We start from the raw sequence: 19,062 nt of genomic DNA, 5'->3' as shown, positions 1-19,062 counted from the left end.
GAATTCCAAGTAGTTACAAGAATTTGAATACAAGACCATAAAGGTCCATTGAGTATATCAAGGATCTCTAGTGGTGGATGACGGAAGCGACTCGTGGATCTCCAACGTTGATGGGACTCCATTCCCACTGGAACAACTGGCCTAGCTAACTTCTATCTCAAGTGGCTGCTATCTCCAATTTCTAGGTTGCAAGGTGTCTTCGTAGTCCTCGTCTCCGAATTGTAAATTTGGCCAAGACAATAGCCAAATACAAGCCAGTGAGTACGCTTGAATGTGCTCGCAAATATCATGAACAAAAGATATAATAAAAGCAGGCAGAATGCATGCAACTAATTCTAAGTATATTCTACCATGTCGTGATAAGAATTTAATGCTATCATGTGAAGTATTATATATGCACAATTAATAAAGGTTGTCAACTAATATCAGTAAGGTATAAGTAAATCATAATGTTGCATAGAAATTTAGATTCGGGCCTCAGGAGGTAGAACCGTCCCAAAGGAACCCAAGAGAAAAAGGTAAAACAATGCCACAGTTGGATGTCTTCGCGACGCCACACAAAGGGCTTTACTTCAATTGGAATTAAAGGCAAAGGGAATTCTAGGTGCTAGAACCGCCCGGTGAATTCCAAAAGAAAATAATATATGAGCCAGTCAGGTGTCTGAAGTGACGCCTCGAAAGGTCTTGAAAATAAATACCACAGTCGGGTGTCTGAAGCGGCGCCTCGTAAAGGGCTTACAAGAAAATAAAAACACGAGTATCCAGGTGGTAAAACCTTCCCAGAGATACTCAACAATTAATATAAGAGAAAGGGTTAGTCCATAATAACATCAGTGATCACAATCTTCCATCGTAAATCATAACCAGTTTCTGATTTAGTTCCTTTTTCCTCCGAAGACCAACACTAAAACCGACACTTGACCGATCCCAGACTATAGTCCTTAACCGCGGACACAGCTATTTGAATAGGTTTTATACTCTGCAGAGGTTGTACCCTTTACCCACAATTTCTTTAGTCAACACCGAGACATTGACTAATTCCAGTTACAGCCTTTCGGTTGACAACACACCTAACTAGCACACACCAACTTAAATTTCCTGATGTCGAGAATCACCGAAAGCATCTCTCAAGAAAACTCTAAGACGGAGAGGTCACAACCTTGCATGGGATCACAATTTATACCGCGCGCTAACTAAGGGGTGCCCTCCTCTCGGCCTCCGCCGGAAACACCCATGCCCCCTGACCCGATGACTGGCATTATTCCTGGAACCGGGAAACCCGCATCATGGCCCTCTGTATGGTGTGCACAGGAAATGGGTTAACAACTTACTAAATCGTACCCTACCTATGGAAGGGACAAGTGGGAGCATGAATCAAGTATGGGGGTTACCGGAACAAGACTCGATCTATCGTCAACTCAGGAGATTTATATTTTCTTGCAATGATTAGCACAATATATTTCCTTGGTGGTACCCAACAGGGCCACCCCATGGCATGTCCCAACATGCACTCACTATTCATACTCGTCACAACGAGATCCATGTCTCACGGTCACTTTCACTAGTGAAAGATTCTTTCCTGCATGTTAGTCAGAACAAATATAGCCATGGGTGTCACGAGGCAATAACCACATCCACATGAGTTCATGTCATGTCTAAGTGAAACAATTCTATCAAAGAATCCTCACATGCCTAAATATCATTATGCAAATTTTTATTTGAATTACCATACACATGATCAAAATTATTCTAGCAAGCAAACAACCAAACTTTCACCATATCAAGTGTTAAAGGTGCTTGCCTTGAGCATGCAGAAAGGTTGGGTGTACTTCACAAGGTTTTGAAAACATCATCTTCCCTCCACTTTCCTATTTTCAAAATAATGCAAATCTCACATAAAACCATAATAGTACAAAAAGCTGTTTGTAAATTTTTGAAATAAATACTAAGATAAATTAGATAAAATTTTAGGAATAACAGAAAAAGAATCAAGTTGTTTGGAGTTGTGCTTTAAAAACTAAAGGCGGTCAAAGTTGTAGTCAAATCTATTTTTAATTTAAAACTTAAAAAGAAAACGGTCCGGACATAAATACGTCTCCCTGCAGGGTAAACGTACTAAGCCGAACGCGCCAGCGATTTAGACGGAAAAGAATAGAATCCTGGCAGATGGGTCCCCCCGTCAGGTTTGAAAATCGCGGGCGAGAACAGAGAGGAGGAGGGGGTGGTCACCGGCAGCGATCGACGACGATCCAGGGGATGGCGGTGGTGCAGGTGTGCACAGGGTGCTTGTCCGCATCGGTGGGTGGTGTATTTGGTCGCCGACGAGCAGCGTAACGACGGCGACGTCGACTCCGGCGGACGGCGGCTTCTGGTGATGTGGGATCTCATCGGAGGGACCTCCGAACGTCAAATTGACGCACGGGTCAGATGAAGAAACGTATTTTGAGGCTACTGGTGAAATTTGGGAGGTGGAGGTGGACGAACGGCATCGGTTTCTTCTCGGGATCAAAGGCGGATCGGGCGGCCGGAGTTGGGGAAGAAGACCTCCCCGAGGCCGTTAGATCCCTCTGGTGTGCGATTGGGAATGGGTGGAGGTGGTGTGTGCTCAAAACGGGGCTTGGATTGCCGTTTTAAAACCCGAGCGGCGATGATAGGAGACGATCGGATCACGCCGGAGTTGATTTGGCCGGTGGAGGTAGCTATGGCCGATGCGCGTGGACGGTGGGTGTCGATGTGATCGGTGGAATCTCCTCAAAGCGCCAGCGCGCTCGATTCCAAGCTCCACCGCCTCGCCCACAGTGAATCTCCCGTACGGCCATGGCGGACGACGCCAGCTCCGGCGACTGACAACAGGGCCTGAGCTGTCTAGACGGTGGTCTGGCGTCGCGAGGTAGTGCCGCGTGGAGGAAGGGGTAGGCCTGGGCAGTGCGGGGTGTAATGGCGCGTCGGTGGCAGTGGCTAGCTGGCGGCTGCCCGTGGCTTGGCCGGCAGCCATTGCACCGGTCTGGTGCCCCGCTGGTCGGTGCTATCGACTGGCGAGTGGGTCAGGGCGTAGTCTAGAAGGTTTGCAATGAAGGGGAGGAAGAGCTCCTCTGATTTTTTTTCCCAAAATCAGTATGGTGCACAGAAGGTGTTCGACGAAATGCCAATGCTAGCTAGGCATTTTTGAAAAATTTGAAACTTTTTGTGGAGGCTCTCTGATGCAGTTCTTAGATGCTGTAAAAGTTCCAGAATTGTTGGAGTAGGAGAGATTGGGTTTTAAGCAAGGAATATGAATCTGGTCCAAATTTCATTCAAATGGAATTTGAATTATTTGAACTATGGACCTGAATGTTTTTAAGAAATTGAATGAGGGTATTGATGTTTTGTTGTAGTAGGATTTGTGAGGCCAGAAGTGCTAAGGAGATCATAGTTCCTTTGCAATCCACAAGAATCAATAATTGTTGGAAAATTGGGTTTAGAAATAATTTGAATAACAAAAGAAATTTTTGTGTGGGTAGAATGAGGTATGGATTCTGCCATAGGGCAGGGGAGGTGCTTGAGAACACATTTTGAAATAAATTTGGGTCTAAAAGGGCCCCAACTTTTTTTAAAAAAAATAAAACAAATTAGACAATTGAAGAAAAAATTACTTCCATAATAATTTAAAATATGAAACTTTTCAGGATATTTGTGAAAAGAAAACCATCATATATAAATCACAAGAAAACTTTAAACACCAAAAAGAAATTATTTGAATTAGTTTTAGTGCAACAAAAACATTCTAAAGTTTAAAAAATACCATAAAAGATAATCTTTGGGCAAACTTTTATTATGGAAATATTTCTTACTGAATTTTAAAAGTTAAATGAAATGATTTAAGAACACTCTCAAACACACAATATTTTTCAAAATTTTCTATATGGAGGGAAGAATATTAGAAAAGAAACTAGAAATAATAAAAGTCCTAATATAATTCAAAATTTTATTTCTGTCCATGTTTTACTTAACAAAAGCATGGTTAATTTTTTGGGGTGTCACATAGGGTCACCGCTAAGAGGGTGACCAGATTGGTGATCCTTTCTTGATCAAAAAGTTGGTGGAGATTGTTTTGGAAGATCAGCTTCCTCAGCCTAGGATCATATCATGTCCCTTGGGCCTGGTTGGCATTGAAGTCGGTTTATCGTCTGGCTTCCCAGGAGGTGAGCCACCCACAGTACCTTGTACCATCAATAACTTCTTATAAGAATTCTATGGGTATGTTACCATTTCAAATGGTTTATGCATCATCATGTAATCTACCTTGAAGATAAAACATAAAGCACATTGTCCTGTTAAACAACAAAATAATGATTCGGATTGGCTCGGGAGAAAATGTTACTTGACATGAGTGCTTTAGGTGAATGTCAGAATTAATCTTATGAAAATACTAAGATGTTTGACAAGTGTTGGCCACTGACCACAATACTTTTTTTGCTCACGCAAGCATAAACACTGAAGATGTTCACCGACACCACTTCATAGACTCCAGTGTAATTACAACCAATTAAAACATAAAGAGTGCAGCTAAAAGGTTGACATGACAAATACTAAGCGTTCATTCAACACCACATAGATGCTCCTCTACTAAAATGCCCACGGGTTCTCCCTGCGGATCTTCTCCTCGTCCTCTGGCAAGTAGTCGTTCTCGATGTTGAAGAAATTACGGATCTCCTCTGGAGGTTTGCCACTAATCATGTCTGCAGCAGTCTGGCAAGTCAGGTCGAACAACCCCTTGATGTCGAGGTAACTTGCAACCTGAGAGGGGGTAGAAAGAACCATAGGGTGTCAGAGAGAAGCATTAATGGCTATAGAACATGGATAATTAGATAGATCGTCTTGCATTAAGATTACAAGCTAATAAAACACAAAACAACACATGAAGTGACCTATCATGTGAGAGAGAAGCATTAATATATGTAGCATAATCATAAAACATAAAACAACACATGAAGTGACCTATCGTCTGATGTTTCCGCATGTTAATCACATAAAATTTGCTGGCACAATGATAGTGCATTTGGTAAGTTCACACTGATCATAATAAAGCTTCATAGGTTACACATAACAATGACATACACATATCAATGAAACATATCAGATCACAAGATGATACCCTAACCTATTTACTAGGATTTTGTATGGCCGACCAATGTGTACATCACTAATAAATCATAGTCATGTATAATCTAAACCTAATCTAGTCCAATCGAATCGAACCAAATCTACCTTGATGCTTGTACGAGGAGTCCATCCAATCTAATATAAACAGTAGCAAGACGGGCAAGCCCAATCTAGATTCGAGTGCTAAAAGGGGAACATCAAGAAAAAGTAGATCTAGAAAAACGAAATGGTCGAATTGAAGGATATCATACCTTGATGAGTTCGAAGAGGGTGTCAGGGTCGACGTTGATGAATTCTGCGTCCCAGATCTTGAGGTCCTCGGCTAGGGTGGCAGGAGCCATGGTGTCAGACGCAGTAGCACATGTGGCTCCACTAGAGACGTCGACTGTCTTGGCCAGGACATGTTTATTGCAGTACTCGATGACCTTGGAGAGGACCTTGGAGTTGATGTTGGGTATCGGGATGCCTTTGTCGGCGTAGTCATCCTCGATCATGTGGCGGATGGTCTGCGACTCCATGGTGACTGCCTCCTCCACCTCGAACTCCTCGCCATCGGCCGACTTGAGCATTATCATCTTCTTCTCACATGCCTCTACGGTCGCCATCTGCTGGATCTGGTCTAAGGTGGGGGCGGATGAATTGGGGATTGGGCAAACCCTAGAAACACAGCGATGGTGACGACGGCAGAGGAGAGGAAAAGATGGGAGATTTGGTTGTTGTGGGGTGGGCTGGGCTAGGTTCCAGGGGAATTTATTTATTGAGGCGGGGCAACACATGAATGGACACCTATCTATCATACATCACAAGGAAACGAAGACAAGTACTACCAAACCAATTCGAACCAAATTTGGACGGGATTTGTTTTATGAGATCTGTAGGAGCAAGGGTCCGAGTACATATTCCACCGTCCGATCTATATCTAGCGCATGCAAGGCCAGCGGTTGCACTTTTACAAAAAGGCTTCCGCCACTCCGCTCTTTACTTTTGCACAAAACCACTTTGTCTCCCCGTGCAACCTCATCCCTCCCCCAACGTCCTCCAGCCAGTCATGGATCCCGATCTAGCATGGTGGGCACCACACCATCCCGCGCCTCAATGCCACACATGCCTCCTCTTTATCGCGGTCGCCCACCACCACCAGGACCCCCTTCTCCGGCCATCTCCTCTATGCCATTCCTCGTCTCCTCCAATGCCGACCTTTGCAAGTACGTGACCAACACTGTAGTTCCTCGATGCATCGTGAATTTCCTCCTCTGTTCCAACAGCCCCACCACCCACCATCACCACCACCTCCCCTTCCTCCTCCTCGGCAGTGGTAGCGGCTAGGCGAAACCCTAGCAGGGTGAGGAAGAGGAAACATGGTGGTGGTGGAAGATAGGAAAGATGGATGATTTTGTTGTTGTAAGATGGGTTGGGCTTCTAGGGTCCGGGTTGGGATATTTAATGGGGGAGGGTCGGCAACGCCTGGTAGGATAGAGTGTCGGACCTCACAAGGAAGTGACCCAAATTTGGACCGTGTAGATGGATTAAACATTTATCAATGTTAAATCATGGGACATAGTTGTATTGTGGTTTCCTAATTTGGCTTCTGCCTGAGCACTAAAGTTTGTCATAGACACTTAAATTTAAGTTTCTATATACGAGAAGATTGTACTTACGATAAAAAGTGCTCATTGCAAATATCCTAGACATGTTAAATATATGATTCAAAGAAGAAATGTAGAGTTCGTTGGTCTCCATCTACCATCAAATATTATGCAATAATATTCAATGCTTTGGTGGACTGGGGATTAGGGAAAACCCTAGTGTGATAGCGGTGGCGGTGGAAGAGAGGAAAGATGGGCGCTTTGTGAAGGAAATATGCCCTAGAGGCAATAATAAAGTTATTATTTATTTCCTTATATCATGATAAATGTTTATTATTCATTCTAGAATTGTATTAACCGGAAACATAATACATGTGTGAATACATAGACAAACAGAGTGTCACTAGTATGCCTCTACTTGACTAGCTCGTTGACCAAAGATGGTTATGTTTCCTAACCATAGACATGAGTTGTTATTTGATTAACGAGATCACATCATTAGGAGAATGATGTGATTGACTTGACCCATTCCGTTAGCTTAGCACTCGATCGATTAGTATGTTGTTATTGCTTTCTTCATGACTTATACATGTTCCTATGACTATGAGATTATGCAACTCCCGTTTACCGGAGGAACACTTTGTGTGCTACCAAACGTCACAACGTAACTGGGTGATTATAAAGGTGCTCTACAGGTGTCTCCGAAGGTACTTGTTGGGTTGGCGTATTCAAGATTAGGATTTGTCACTCCGATTGTCGGAGAGGTATCTTTGGGCCCACTCGGTAATACACATCACTTAAGCCTTGCAAGCATTGCAACTAATGAGTTAGTTGCGGGATGAGGTATTATGGAACGAGTAAAGAGACTTGTCGGTAACGATATTGAACTAGGTATTGAGATACCGACGATCGAATCTCGGTCAAGTAACATACCGATGACAAAGGGAACAACGTATGTTGTTATGTAGTTTGACCGATAAAGATCTTCGTAGAATATGTGGGAGCCAATATGAGCATCCAGGTTCCGCTATTGGTTATTGACCGGAGACGTGTCTCGGTCATGTCTACATAGTTCTCGAACCCATAGGGTCCGCACGCTTAAAGTTCAATGACGGTTATATTATGAGTTTATGTGTTTTGATGTACCGAAGGAGTTAGGAGTCCCGGATGAGATCGGGGACAATGACGAGGAGTCTCGAAATGGTCGAGACAAAGATCGATATATTGGACGACTATATTCGGACTTCGGAAAGGTTCCGAGTGATTCGGGTATTTTTCGGAGTACCGGAGAGTTACGGGAATTCGCCGGGGAGTATATGGGCCTTATTGGGCCATACAGGAATAGAGGAGAGAGAGGCCAAAAGGAAGGAGGCCTATGCCCCCCCTCTGGTCCAAATTGGACAAGGGGTGCAGCCCCCTTTTCCTTCTCCCTCTCCACCTCTTTCCTTCTCTCCTACTCCAACAAGGAAAGGAGGAGTCCTACTCCCGGTAGGAGTAGGACTCCCCCCTTGGCGCGCCCTTCTCCTAGGCCGGCCGCCTCCCCCTTGCTCCTTTATATACAGGGGAAGGGGGGCACCTCTAGACACACAAGTTGTTCAAGTTGATCGTCTCTTGCTCCTTCATGACTTATACATGTTCCTATGACTATGAGATTATGCAACTCCGAATAGCGGAGGAACACTTAGTGTGCTATCAAACATCACAACGTAACTGGGTGATTATAAATATACTCTACAGGTGTCTCCAATGGTGTTTGTTGAGTTGGCATAGATCAAGATTAGGATTTGTCACTCCGATTATTGAAGAGGTATCTCTGGGCCCTCTCGGTAATGCTCATCACTATAAGGCTTGCAAGCAATGTGACTAAAGAGTTAGTTACGGGATGATGCATTACAGAACGAGTAAAGAGACTTGTCGTTAACGAGATTGAACTAGGTATGAGGATACCGATGATCGAATCTCGAGCAAGTAACATACCGATGGAAAAGGGAACAATGTATGTTGTTATGCAGTTTGACCGATAAAGATCTTCATAGAATATGTGGGAGCCAATATGAGCATCCAGGTTCCGCTATTGGTTATTGACCGGAGACGTGTCTCGGTCATGTCTACATAGTTCTCGAACCCGTAGGGTCCGCACGCTTAAAGTTCGATGACAGTTATATTATGAGTTTATGTGTTTTGATGTACCGAAGGAGTTCGGAGTCCCGGATGAGATCGGGGACATGACGAGGAGTCTTGAAATGGTCGAGACGTAAAGATCGATATATTGGACGACTATATTCGGACTTCAGAAAGGTTCCGAGTGATTCGGGTATTTTTCGGAGTACCGGAGAGTTACGGGAATTCGCCGGGGAGTATATGGGCCTTATTGGACCATACGAGAATAGAGGAGAGAGGCCAAAAGGAAGGAGGCCTGCACCCCCCCTCTTGTCCGAATTGGACAAGGGGTGCAGCCCCCTTTTCCTTCTCCCTCTCCTCCTCTTTCCTTCTCTCCTACTCCAACAAGGAAAGGAGGAGTCCTACTCCCGGTAGGAGTAGGACTCCCCCTTGGCACGCCCTTCTCCTAGGCCGGCCGCCTCCCCCCTTGCTCCTTTATATACAGGGGCAGGGGGCACCTCTAGACACACAAGTTGATCAAGTTGATCGCCTCTTAGCCGTGTGCGGTGCCCCCCTCCACCATAGTCCACCTCGATAATACTGTAGCGATGCTTAGGCGAAGCCCTGCGTCGGTAGAACATCAACATCGTCACCACGCCATCGTGCTGACGAAACTCTCCCTCAACACTCGGCTGGATCGGAGTTCGAGGGACGTCATCGGGCTGAACGTGTGCTGAACTCGGAGGTGCTGTACGTTCGGTACTTGATCGGTCGGATCGTGAAGACGTACGACTACATCAACCGCGTTGTGCTAACGCTTCCGCTTACGGTCTACGAGGGTACGTGGACAACACTCTCCCCTCTCATTGCTATGCATCACCATGATCTTGCGTGTGCGTAGGATTTTTTTTGAAATTACTACGTTCCCCAACAGTGGCATCTGAGCCAGGTTTTATGCATTGATGTAATATGCACGAGTAGAACACAAGTGAGTTGTGGGCGATATAAGTCATACTTCTTACCAGCATGTCACACTTTCGTTTGGCGGTATTGTTGGATGAAGCAGCCCGGACCGACATTACGCGTACACTTACGCGAGACTGGTTCTACCAACATGCTTTGCACACAGGTGGCTGGCGGGTGTCAGTTTCTCCAACTTTAGTTGAACCGAGTGTGGCTACACTCGGTCCTTGCGAAGGTTAAAACAACACCAACTTGATAAACTATCGTTGTGGTTTTGATGCGTAGGTAAGAACGGTTCTTGTTAAGCCCGTAGAAACCACGTAAAACTTGCAACAACAAAGTAGAGGACGTCTAACTTGTTTTTGCAGGGCATGTTGTGATGTGATATGGTCAAGACATGATGCTAAATTTTATTGTATGAGTTGATCATGTTTTGTAACCGAGTTATCGGCAACTGGCAGGAGCCATATAGTTGTCGCTTTATTGTATGCAATGCAATCGCCCTGTAATGCTTTACTTTATCACTAAGCGGTAGCGATAGTCGTAGAAGCATAAGATTGGCGAAACGACAATGATGCTACGATGGAGATCAAGGTGTCGTGCCGGTGACGATGGTGATCATGGAGGTGCTTCGGAGATGGAGATCACAAGCACAAGATGATGATGGCCATATCATATCACTTATATTGATTGCATGTGATGTTTATCTTTTATGCATCTTATCTTGCTTTGATTGACGGTAGCATTATAAGATGATCCCTCACTAAATTATCAAAGTATAAGTGTTCTCCCTGAGTATGCACCGTTGCGAAAGTTCTTCGTGCTGAGACACCACGTGATGATCGGGTGTGATAGGCTCTACATTCAAATACAACGGGTGCAAAACAGTTGCACACGCGGAATACTCAGGTTAAACTTGACGAGCCTAGCATATAACAGATATGGCCTCGGAACACGGAGACCGAAAGGTCGAGCGTGAATCATATAGTAGATATCATCAACATAGTGATGTTCACCATTGAAACTACTCCATCTCACATGATGATCGAACATGGTTTAGTTGATTTGGATCACGTGATCACTTAGAGGATTAGAGGGATGTCTATCTAAGTGGGAGTTCTTAAGTAATATGATTAATTGAACTTTAATTTATCATGAACTTAGTCCTGATAGTATTAGCATATCTATGTTGTAGATCAATTGCTCGCGATATTGCTCCCTGTTTAATTTTTTATATATTCCTAGAGAAAACTATGTTGAAAAATGTTAGTAGCAATGATGCGGATTGGATCCGTGATCTGAGGATTAACCTCATTGCTGCATAGAAGAATTATGTCCTTGATGCACCTCTAGGTGACAGACCTATTGCAGGAGCAGATGCAGACGTTATGAACATTTGGCTAGCTCAATATGATGACTACTTGATAGTTTAGTGCACCATGCTTAACGGCTTAGAATCGGGACTTCAAAGACGTTTTGAACGTCATGGACCATATGAGATGTTCTAGGAGTTGAAGTTAAATATTTCAAGCAAATACCCAAGTTGAGAGATATGAAGTCTCCAACAAGTTCTATAGCTAAAATATGGATGAGAATAGCTCAAGCAGTGAGCATATGCTCAGATTGTCTGGGTACTACAATCGCTTGAATCAAGTGGGAGTTAATCTTACAGATAAGATAATGATTGACAGAGTTCTCTAGTCACCATCACCAAGTTACTAGAACTTCGTGATAAACTATAGTATGCAAGGGATGATGAAAACGATTCCCGAGATCTTCGTGATGTTGAAATCAACGAAGGTAGAAATCAAGAAAGAGCATCAAGTGTTGATGATTGACAAGAACACTAGTTTCAAGAAAAGGGCAAAGGGAAAGAAAGGGAACTTCAAGTAGAATGATAAGAAAGTTGTCACTCCCGTGAAGAAGCCCAAAGCTGGACCAAAGCCTGAAACTGAGTGCTTCTACTGCAAAGGAAATGATCACTGGAAGCGGAAATTCCCTGAATATTTGGTGGATAAGAAAGATGGCAAAGTGAACAAAGGGTATATTTTATATACAGGTTATTGATGTGTGCCTTACTAGTGTTTATAGTAGCCCTGAGTATTTGATACTTGTTCGGTTGCTAAAAATAGCAACTCTAAACAGGAGTTACAGAATGAACAGAGACTAGTTAAGGGTGAAGTGACGATGTGTGTTGGAATTGGTTCCAAGATTGATATGATCATCATCGCACACTCTTTATACTTTCGGGATTAGTTTTGAACCTAAATAAGTGTTATTTGGTGTTTACGTTGAGCATAAATATGATTTGATCATGTTTATTGCAATATGGTTATTCATTTAAGTTAGAGAACAATTGTTGTTCTGTTTACATGAATAGAACCTTCGATGTTCATACACACCAACAAAAATGGTTTGTTGGATCTTGATCGTAGTGATACACATATTCATAATATTCAAGCCAAAAAGATGCAAAGTTAATGATGATAGTGCAACTTATTTGTGGCACTACCGTTTAGGTCATATTGGTGTAAAGCGCATGAAGAAAATCCATGCTGATGGGCTTTTGAAATCACTTGATTATGAATCAGTTGATGCTTGCGAACCATGCCTCATGGGCAAGATGACTAAGACTCCGTTCTCTGGAACAATGGAGCGAGCAACAGATTTGTTGGAAATCATACATACTGATGTATGTGGTCCGATGAATATTGAAGCTCACGATAGGTATCATTATTTTCTGATCTTCACAAATGATTTGAGCAGATATGAGTATATCTACTTGATGAAACAAAAGTCTGAAATATTTGAAAAGTTCATATAATTTTAGAGTGAAGTGGAAAATCATCGTAACAAGAAAATAAAGTTTCTATGATCTGATCGTGGAGGAGAATATTTGAGTTACGAGTTTGGCCTTCAGTTAAAACAATGTGAAATAGTTTCACTACTCACGCCACCTGGAACACCACAGTGTAATGGTGTATCCGAACGTTGTAACCGTACTTTATTAGATATGGTGCGATCTATGATGTCTCTTACCGATTTACCACTATCGTTTTGGGGTTATGCATTAGAGACAGCTGTATTCACGTTAAATAGGGCACCATCTAAATCCGTTGAGACGACACAATATGAACTATGGTTTGGCAAGAAACCAAAGTTGTCGTTTCTTAAAGTTTGGAGTTGCAATGCTTATGTGAAAAAGTTTCATCTTGATAAGCTCAAACCCAAGTCGGAGAAGTGTGTCTTCGTAGGATACCCAAAAGTAATTGTTAGGTACACCTTCTATCATAGATCCGAAGGCAAGACATTTGTTGCTGAGAATGGATCCTTTCTGGAGAAGGAGTTTCTCTCGAAAGAAGTGAGTGGGAGGAAAGTAGAACTTGATGAGGTAACTGTACCTGCTCCCTTATTGCAAAGTAGTTCATCACAGAAATTTGTTCCTGTGACTCCTGCACCAATTAGTGAGGAAGCTAATGATGATGATCATGTAACTTCAGATCAAGTTACTACCGAACCTCATAGGTAAACCAGAGTGAGATCCACACCAGTGTGGTACGGTAATCCTGTTCTAGAGGTCATGTTACTTGACCATGACGAACCTATGAACTATGAGGAAGCGATGATGAGCCGAGATTCCGTGAAATGGCTTGAGGCCATGAAATCTGAGATGAGATCCATGTATGAGAACAAAGTATGGACTTTGATTGACTTGCCCATTGATCGGCGAGCCATTGAGATTAAATGGATCTTCAAGGGGAAGACGGACGCTGATAGTAGTGTTACTATCTACAAAGCTAGAATTGTCGCAAAAAGGTTTTCGACAAGTTCAAGGTGTTGACTACGATGAGAGTTTCTCACTCGTATCTATGCTTAAGTCTGTCCGAATCATGTTAGCAATTGTCGGATTTTATGAAATCTGGCAAATGGATAAACAAAACTGCATTCCTTAATGGATTTATTAAAGAAGAGTTGTATATGATGCAACCAGAAGGTTTTGTCAATCCTAAAGGTGCTAACAAAATATGCAAGGTCCAGCGATCCATCTATGGACTGGTGCAAGCATCTCGGAGTTGGAATATACGCTGTGATAAGTTGATCAAAGCCTATAGTTTTATACAGACTTGCGGTGAAGCCTGTATTTACAAGAAAGTGAGTGGGAGCACTACAACATTTCTAATAAGTATATGTGAATGACATATTATTGATCGAAAATAATGTCAAACTATTCTGCAAAGCATAAAGGAGTGTTTGAAAGGAGTTTTTCAAAGAAAGACCTCGGTGAAGCTGCTTATGTATTGAGCATCAAGATCTATAGAGATAGATCAACACGCTTGATAAGTTTTTTCAATGAGTACATACCTTGACAAGATTTTGAAGTAGTTCAAAATGGAACAGTCAAAGAAGGAGTTCTTGCCTGTGTTACAAGGTGTGAAGTTGAGTAAGACTCAAAACCCGACCACGGCAGAAGATAGAGAGAGAATGAAATTCATTCCCTATGCCTCAGCCATAGGTTCTATAAAGTGTGCCATGCGGTGTACCAGACCTATTGTATACTCTACCCTGAGTTTGACAAGAGAGTACAATAGTGATCTAGGAGTAGATCACTGGACATTGGTCAAAATTATCCTTAGTGGAATAAGGATATGTTTCTCGATTATGGAGGTGACAAAAGATCCGTTGTAAAGGGTTACGTCGATGCAAGTTTTGACACAGATCCAGATGACTCAAAGTCTCAATCTGGATAAATATTAAAAGTGGGAGCAATTAGCTAGACTAGCTCTGTGCACAGCATTGTTGACATAGAAATTTTCAAAATACTTACGGATCTGAATGTGGCAGACCCGTTGACTAAACTTCTCTCACAAGCAAAACATGATCACACCTTAGTACTCTTTGGGTATTAATCACATAGCGATGTGAACTAGATTATTCTCTCTAGTAAACCCTTTGGGTATTGGTCACATGTCGATGTGAACTATGGGTGTTAATCACATGATGATGTGAACTATTGGTATTAAATCACATGGCGATGTGAACTAGATTATTGACTCTAGTGCAAGTGAGAGACTGAAGGAAATATGCCCTAGAGGCAATAATAAAGTTATTATTTATTTCCTTATATCATGATAAATGTTTATTATTCATGCTAGAATTGTATTAACCGGAAACATAATACATGTGTGAATACATAGACAAACAGAGTGTCACTAGTATGCCTCTACTTGACTAGCTCGTTGATCAAAGATGGCTATGTTTCCTAACAATAGACATGAGTTGTCATTTGATTAACGGGATCACATCATTAGGAGAATGATGTGATTGACTTGACCCATTCCGTTAGCTTAGCACTCGATCGTTTAGTATGTTGCTATTGCTTTCTTCATGACTTATACATGTTCCTATGACTATGAGATTATGCAACTCCGTTTATCGGAGGAACACTTTGTGTGCTACCAAACATCACAATGTAACTGGGTGATTATAAAGGTGCTCTACAGGTGTCTCCGAAGGTACTTGTTGGGTTGGCGTATTTCGAGATTAGGATTTGTCACTCCGATTGTCGGAGAGGTATCTCTGGGCCCACTCGGTAATACACATCACTTAAGCCTTGCAAGCATTGCAACTAATGAGTTAGTTACGGGATGAGGTATTACGGAACGAGTAAAGAGACTTGCCGGTAACGATATTGAACTAGGTATTGAGATACCGACGATCGAATCTCGGGCAAGTAACATACCGATGACAAAGGGAACAACGTATGTTGTTATGCGGTTTGACCGATAAAGATCTTCGTAGAATATGTGGGAGCCAATATGAGCATCCAGGTTCTGCTATTGGTTATTGACCGGAGACGTGTCTCGGTCATGTCTACATAGTTCTCGAACCCATAGGGTCCGCACGCTTAAAGTTCAATGACGGTTATATTATGAGTTTATGTGTTTTGATGTACCGAAGGAGTTTGGAGTCCCGTATGAGATCGGGGACATGAATGACGAGGAGTCTCGAAATGGTCGAGACGTAAAGATCGATATATTGGACGACTATATTCGGACTTCGGAAAGGTTCCGAGTGATTCGGGTATTTTTCGGAGTACCGGAGAGTTACGGAATTCGCCGGGGAGTATTGGGCCTTATTGGGCCATACGGAATAGAGGAGAGAGGCCAAAAGGAAGGAGGCCTGCGCCCCCTCTGGTCCGAATTGGACAAGGGGTGCAGCCCCCTTTTCCTTCTCCCTCTCCTCCTCTTTCCTTCTCTCCTACTCCAACACAACAAGGAAAGGAGGAGTCCTACTCCCGGTAGGAGTAGGACTCCCCCCTTGGCGCGCCCTTCTCCTAGGCCGGCCGCCTCCCCCTTGCTCCTTTATATACAGGGGAAGGGGGGCACCTCTAGACACACAAGTTGTTCAAGTTGATCGTCTCTTAGCCGTGTGCGGTGCCCCCCTCCACCATAGTCCACCTCGATAATACTGTAGCGGTGCTTAGGCGAAGCCCTGCGTCGGTAGAACATCAACATCGTCACCACGCCGTCGTGCTGACGAAACTCTCCCTCAACACTCGGCTGGATCGGAGTTCGAGGGACGTCATCAGGCTGAACGTGTGCTGAACTCGGAGGTGCCGTACATTCGGTACTTGATCAGTCGGATCGTGAAGACATACGACTACATCAACCGCGTTGTGCTACCGCCTCGGCTTACGGTCTACGAGGGTACGTGGACAACACTCTCCCCTCTCATTGCTATGCATCACCATGATCTCGCGTGTGCGTAGGAATTTTTTTGAAATTACTACGTTCCCCAACACTTTGGTGCAAGGTGGTCTGGGTTGGGGGTTCTGGGGCATTTATTTCATTGAGGCAGGGTAACGTGTGGATTGATAACTATCGTATTTGTGTCTCCCAATGAGAAGGAAACCGAACCAAATTTAGATGGATTTGTTACAATCGGAGAGGGAGCACCGGTGTGGACAAACCTCCAATGCTTGGGGCGACGACATCATTGGGTGAGCACCTACCTCAGTCGTGCACTAATTGTCTCGGACTCGTCCTTGGGGGGCTGATAATCATCCGCGACTGCCACCGTGACCTCATGGAGGTCGAACATGAACCTCTCACCAAGATGCTGCAAGGAAGAGGATCTAGTTAGATGAGGATGCTGGTGGTCCCTCAACCACATTGCCAGGAAACCTTTCTCTATCCGTTCTCTCACTCAGGAGTATCTAGGTGACATTAGAGTTGGTTGATGTGTTGGCTTGTGAGAATTGCTAAAACTTGCCAAGAACTAAAATTGGGAAAAGCTAGGTTTTCATTTGGTCAAGTAGTCTAATCACCCCCTCTAGACCTACTTACAATCCTACAAAGGCGGTCACTAGAATCGAGCTCATACGTCGCCATTGTCAGAAAGCGGATCAGATCTTCTTCCTTGTAGCCTCACCGACTCCTCACCGTGTTGTGTCGACCATCTCTAGGCCATGCCACCCCTACTATCGGTTCAACATCGCCGATCAACCGTGACACATCCACCGCCTTGCAAGTGTTCGATGAGTTTTTATTTTTTTTGCTTTTCCTTGTTTTTCCTTTTGTCAATTGAATTGAACCCAGTCATTTAAATTGAAGATGAAGAGGCTGAGAGAGATGATGTTAGTGGACTCTTCATCATCATCTAAGGAAGAAGATGACGCTGACTTTGAAATGGTCACTGGCATGATCTTCAACGATGATATTCGGCGGCCGAGGAGATGATCATAGTTCGTCCGCATACACTTCAATTGTGATAAGCGAAGGGCCATGCCAAGATCATGAGGGATTATGTAGACCCGAATCCAACCTATCTAGAGAAGTAGTATTGCTAGCTATTTTGAATGCACACAAGTATCTTTCTCACCATTTCAAATGTCGTGGAGAAACATAATGATCGGTTCAAGGTCACGAGGAATGTATGTGGAGATACAAGTGTGGGCCCTTTGATAAAGTGTATCATGACCGTTCAACTGCTAGCCTGTGGGTATTCCACTGATGCCATTAATGACTATGTTCGCATTGGAGAAGGTACAATCTTGGAGGTTGTTCAAAAGATACATAAGAGCCATGATTGATATCTTTGTGTGATGCCCCGAGACCAACGCGTCAGGTGTATTCCAGTTATTCGCCGACGTTGCCATGTCTTTTGCTTGCGTGTTGCATTGTATCATGTCATCATGTGCATTGCATCATCATGTTTTCAAAACTTGCATTCGTCCGGGTCTCCCCGTTCTCTCCGTTGTCCGTTCTGAGCCCAAACACACTCGCACGCGCCCGCGGCATGTCAGAAATAGTATTTTATAAGTGGCCAGAAAATGTTCTCGGAATGGGATGAAAGTTGGCATGCGGTGTTGTTTTAGTGTAGATAGGCAGCTTGCCAAGTTTCATCGCTTTTGGAGTCCGTTTGATGCCCCAACGGATAACTATAGCGGCATAGTAGTCGGTCTTTCGTCGGACGTTTTGGTCTCTGAAACTGTTGTCGGGCATCTCTCTTCTCTCTCTTTTCTGAGCCCATCAAACCCCTCACCTTCGTTGACCGTTCTGAGACCAACCGGGTTATCATTTCCCTCTTGTCAAACCACCTACTCCCTCTTTGCACAATGCATCGACCCCTCGCCCATGTCTGAAATTGTCCCGAACCCGACCCGCTCTGACGTTACCAACGGGTCTGGATCATCCCCAAACATCTACAAAACATCGCCATTTTCTTATTTGGACTCCCTAGCCTATTTTTCCCGACCATCCGATTTTGATTCGAGGGACGAGATAGCCCCTAATCTAACCCACTCACTATATAAACTAGACCAACCCTAGATCCTAGGCAGTTTGTCCCATCCATCAAATCCTCCTCCGCCGCCGCCACTGTCTTTCTCCCATCTCGGGATCCCCATCGCCCAACCCAGTGCCTCCACTGTTTCCCCAATCCAATCCCCTCTGCCTCCACTCTCTGCATCCACTGCAGCCTCACTCCCAGCCTCCCGCAAGAAGAGCCCCGCTCCTCCCGTGCGCGTGCACCAGACCTCGACCCCGCGCCCTGGTCTGCTCCATCGAGCCTCTCCACCACTAGCACCCTCCAGCACCTCCCAGAACGGCCCGCGCTCGTGCTCCCGTCGCCCCCTCGTCCCGGAGCTCCACGAGGAGAGGAGCTCCTCTTCGTCGCCCCAAGAAGCAGCCGCGCCCGAGCGCTCCTCTCCACGCCAGCATCCCCGTCCCGAACCCTCCTTGACGCCTGCATCTCCTCCGGCAGCGCTGCC

At 44.2% G+C, this 19,062-nt stretch overlaps 1 protein-coding gene across 1 annotated transcript; it reads right to left on the bottom strand.

Annotated features, from left to right (window-relative positions):
• Positions 1-4,392: 4,392 nt before the first annotated feature.
• Positions 4,393-5,901, bottom strand: LOC125555764 (SKP1-like protein 1). The gene is made up of 2 exons (XM_048718619.1): positions 5,394-5,901; positions 4,393-4,776 (listed from the first exon to the last, which is right to left on the bottom strand). Exons 1-2 carry the CDS (start codon positions 5,745-5,747, stop codon positions 4,606-4,608), a joined length of 525 nt encoding a protein of 174 aa, XP_048574576.1. The 5' UTR covers positions 5,748-5,901; the 3' UTR covers positions 4,393-4,605.
• Between the last annotated feature and the right edge of the window lie 13,161 nt (positions 5,902-19,062).

Source organism: Triticum urartu, chromosome 5 (assembly GCF_003073215.2).
Source record: "Triticum urartu cultivar G1812 chromosome 5, Tu2.1, whole genome shotgun sequence".
In the NCBI taxonomy this organism is placed as follows: Eukaryota; Viridiplantae; Streptophyta; class Magnoliopsida; order Poales; family Poaceae; genus Triticum; species Triticum urartu.
The sequence above is the reverse complement of the archived record's forward strand: the minus strand, read 5'-3'. Positions and strand labels throughout refer to the sequence as shown.

Coding starts and splice junctions, on each gene's coding strand:
- LOC125555764 (XM_048718619.1), bottom strand. CDS start 5,747: ATGGCGACCGTAGAGGCATGTGAGAAGAAGATGATAATGCTCAAGTCG. Junction 4,777..5,393: donor CCCTCTTCGAACTCATCAAG/GTATGATATCCT, acceptor ACCCCCTCTCAG/GTTGCAAGTTACCTCGACAT.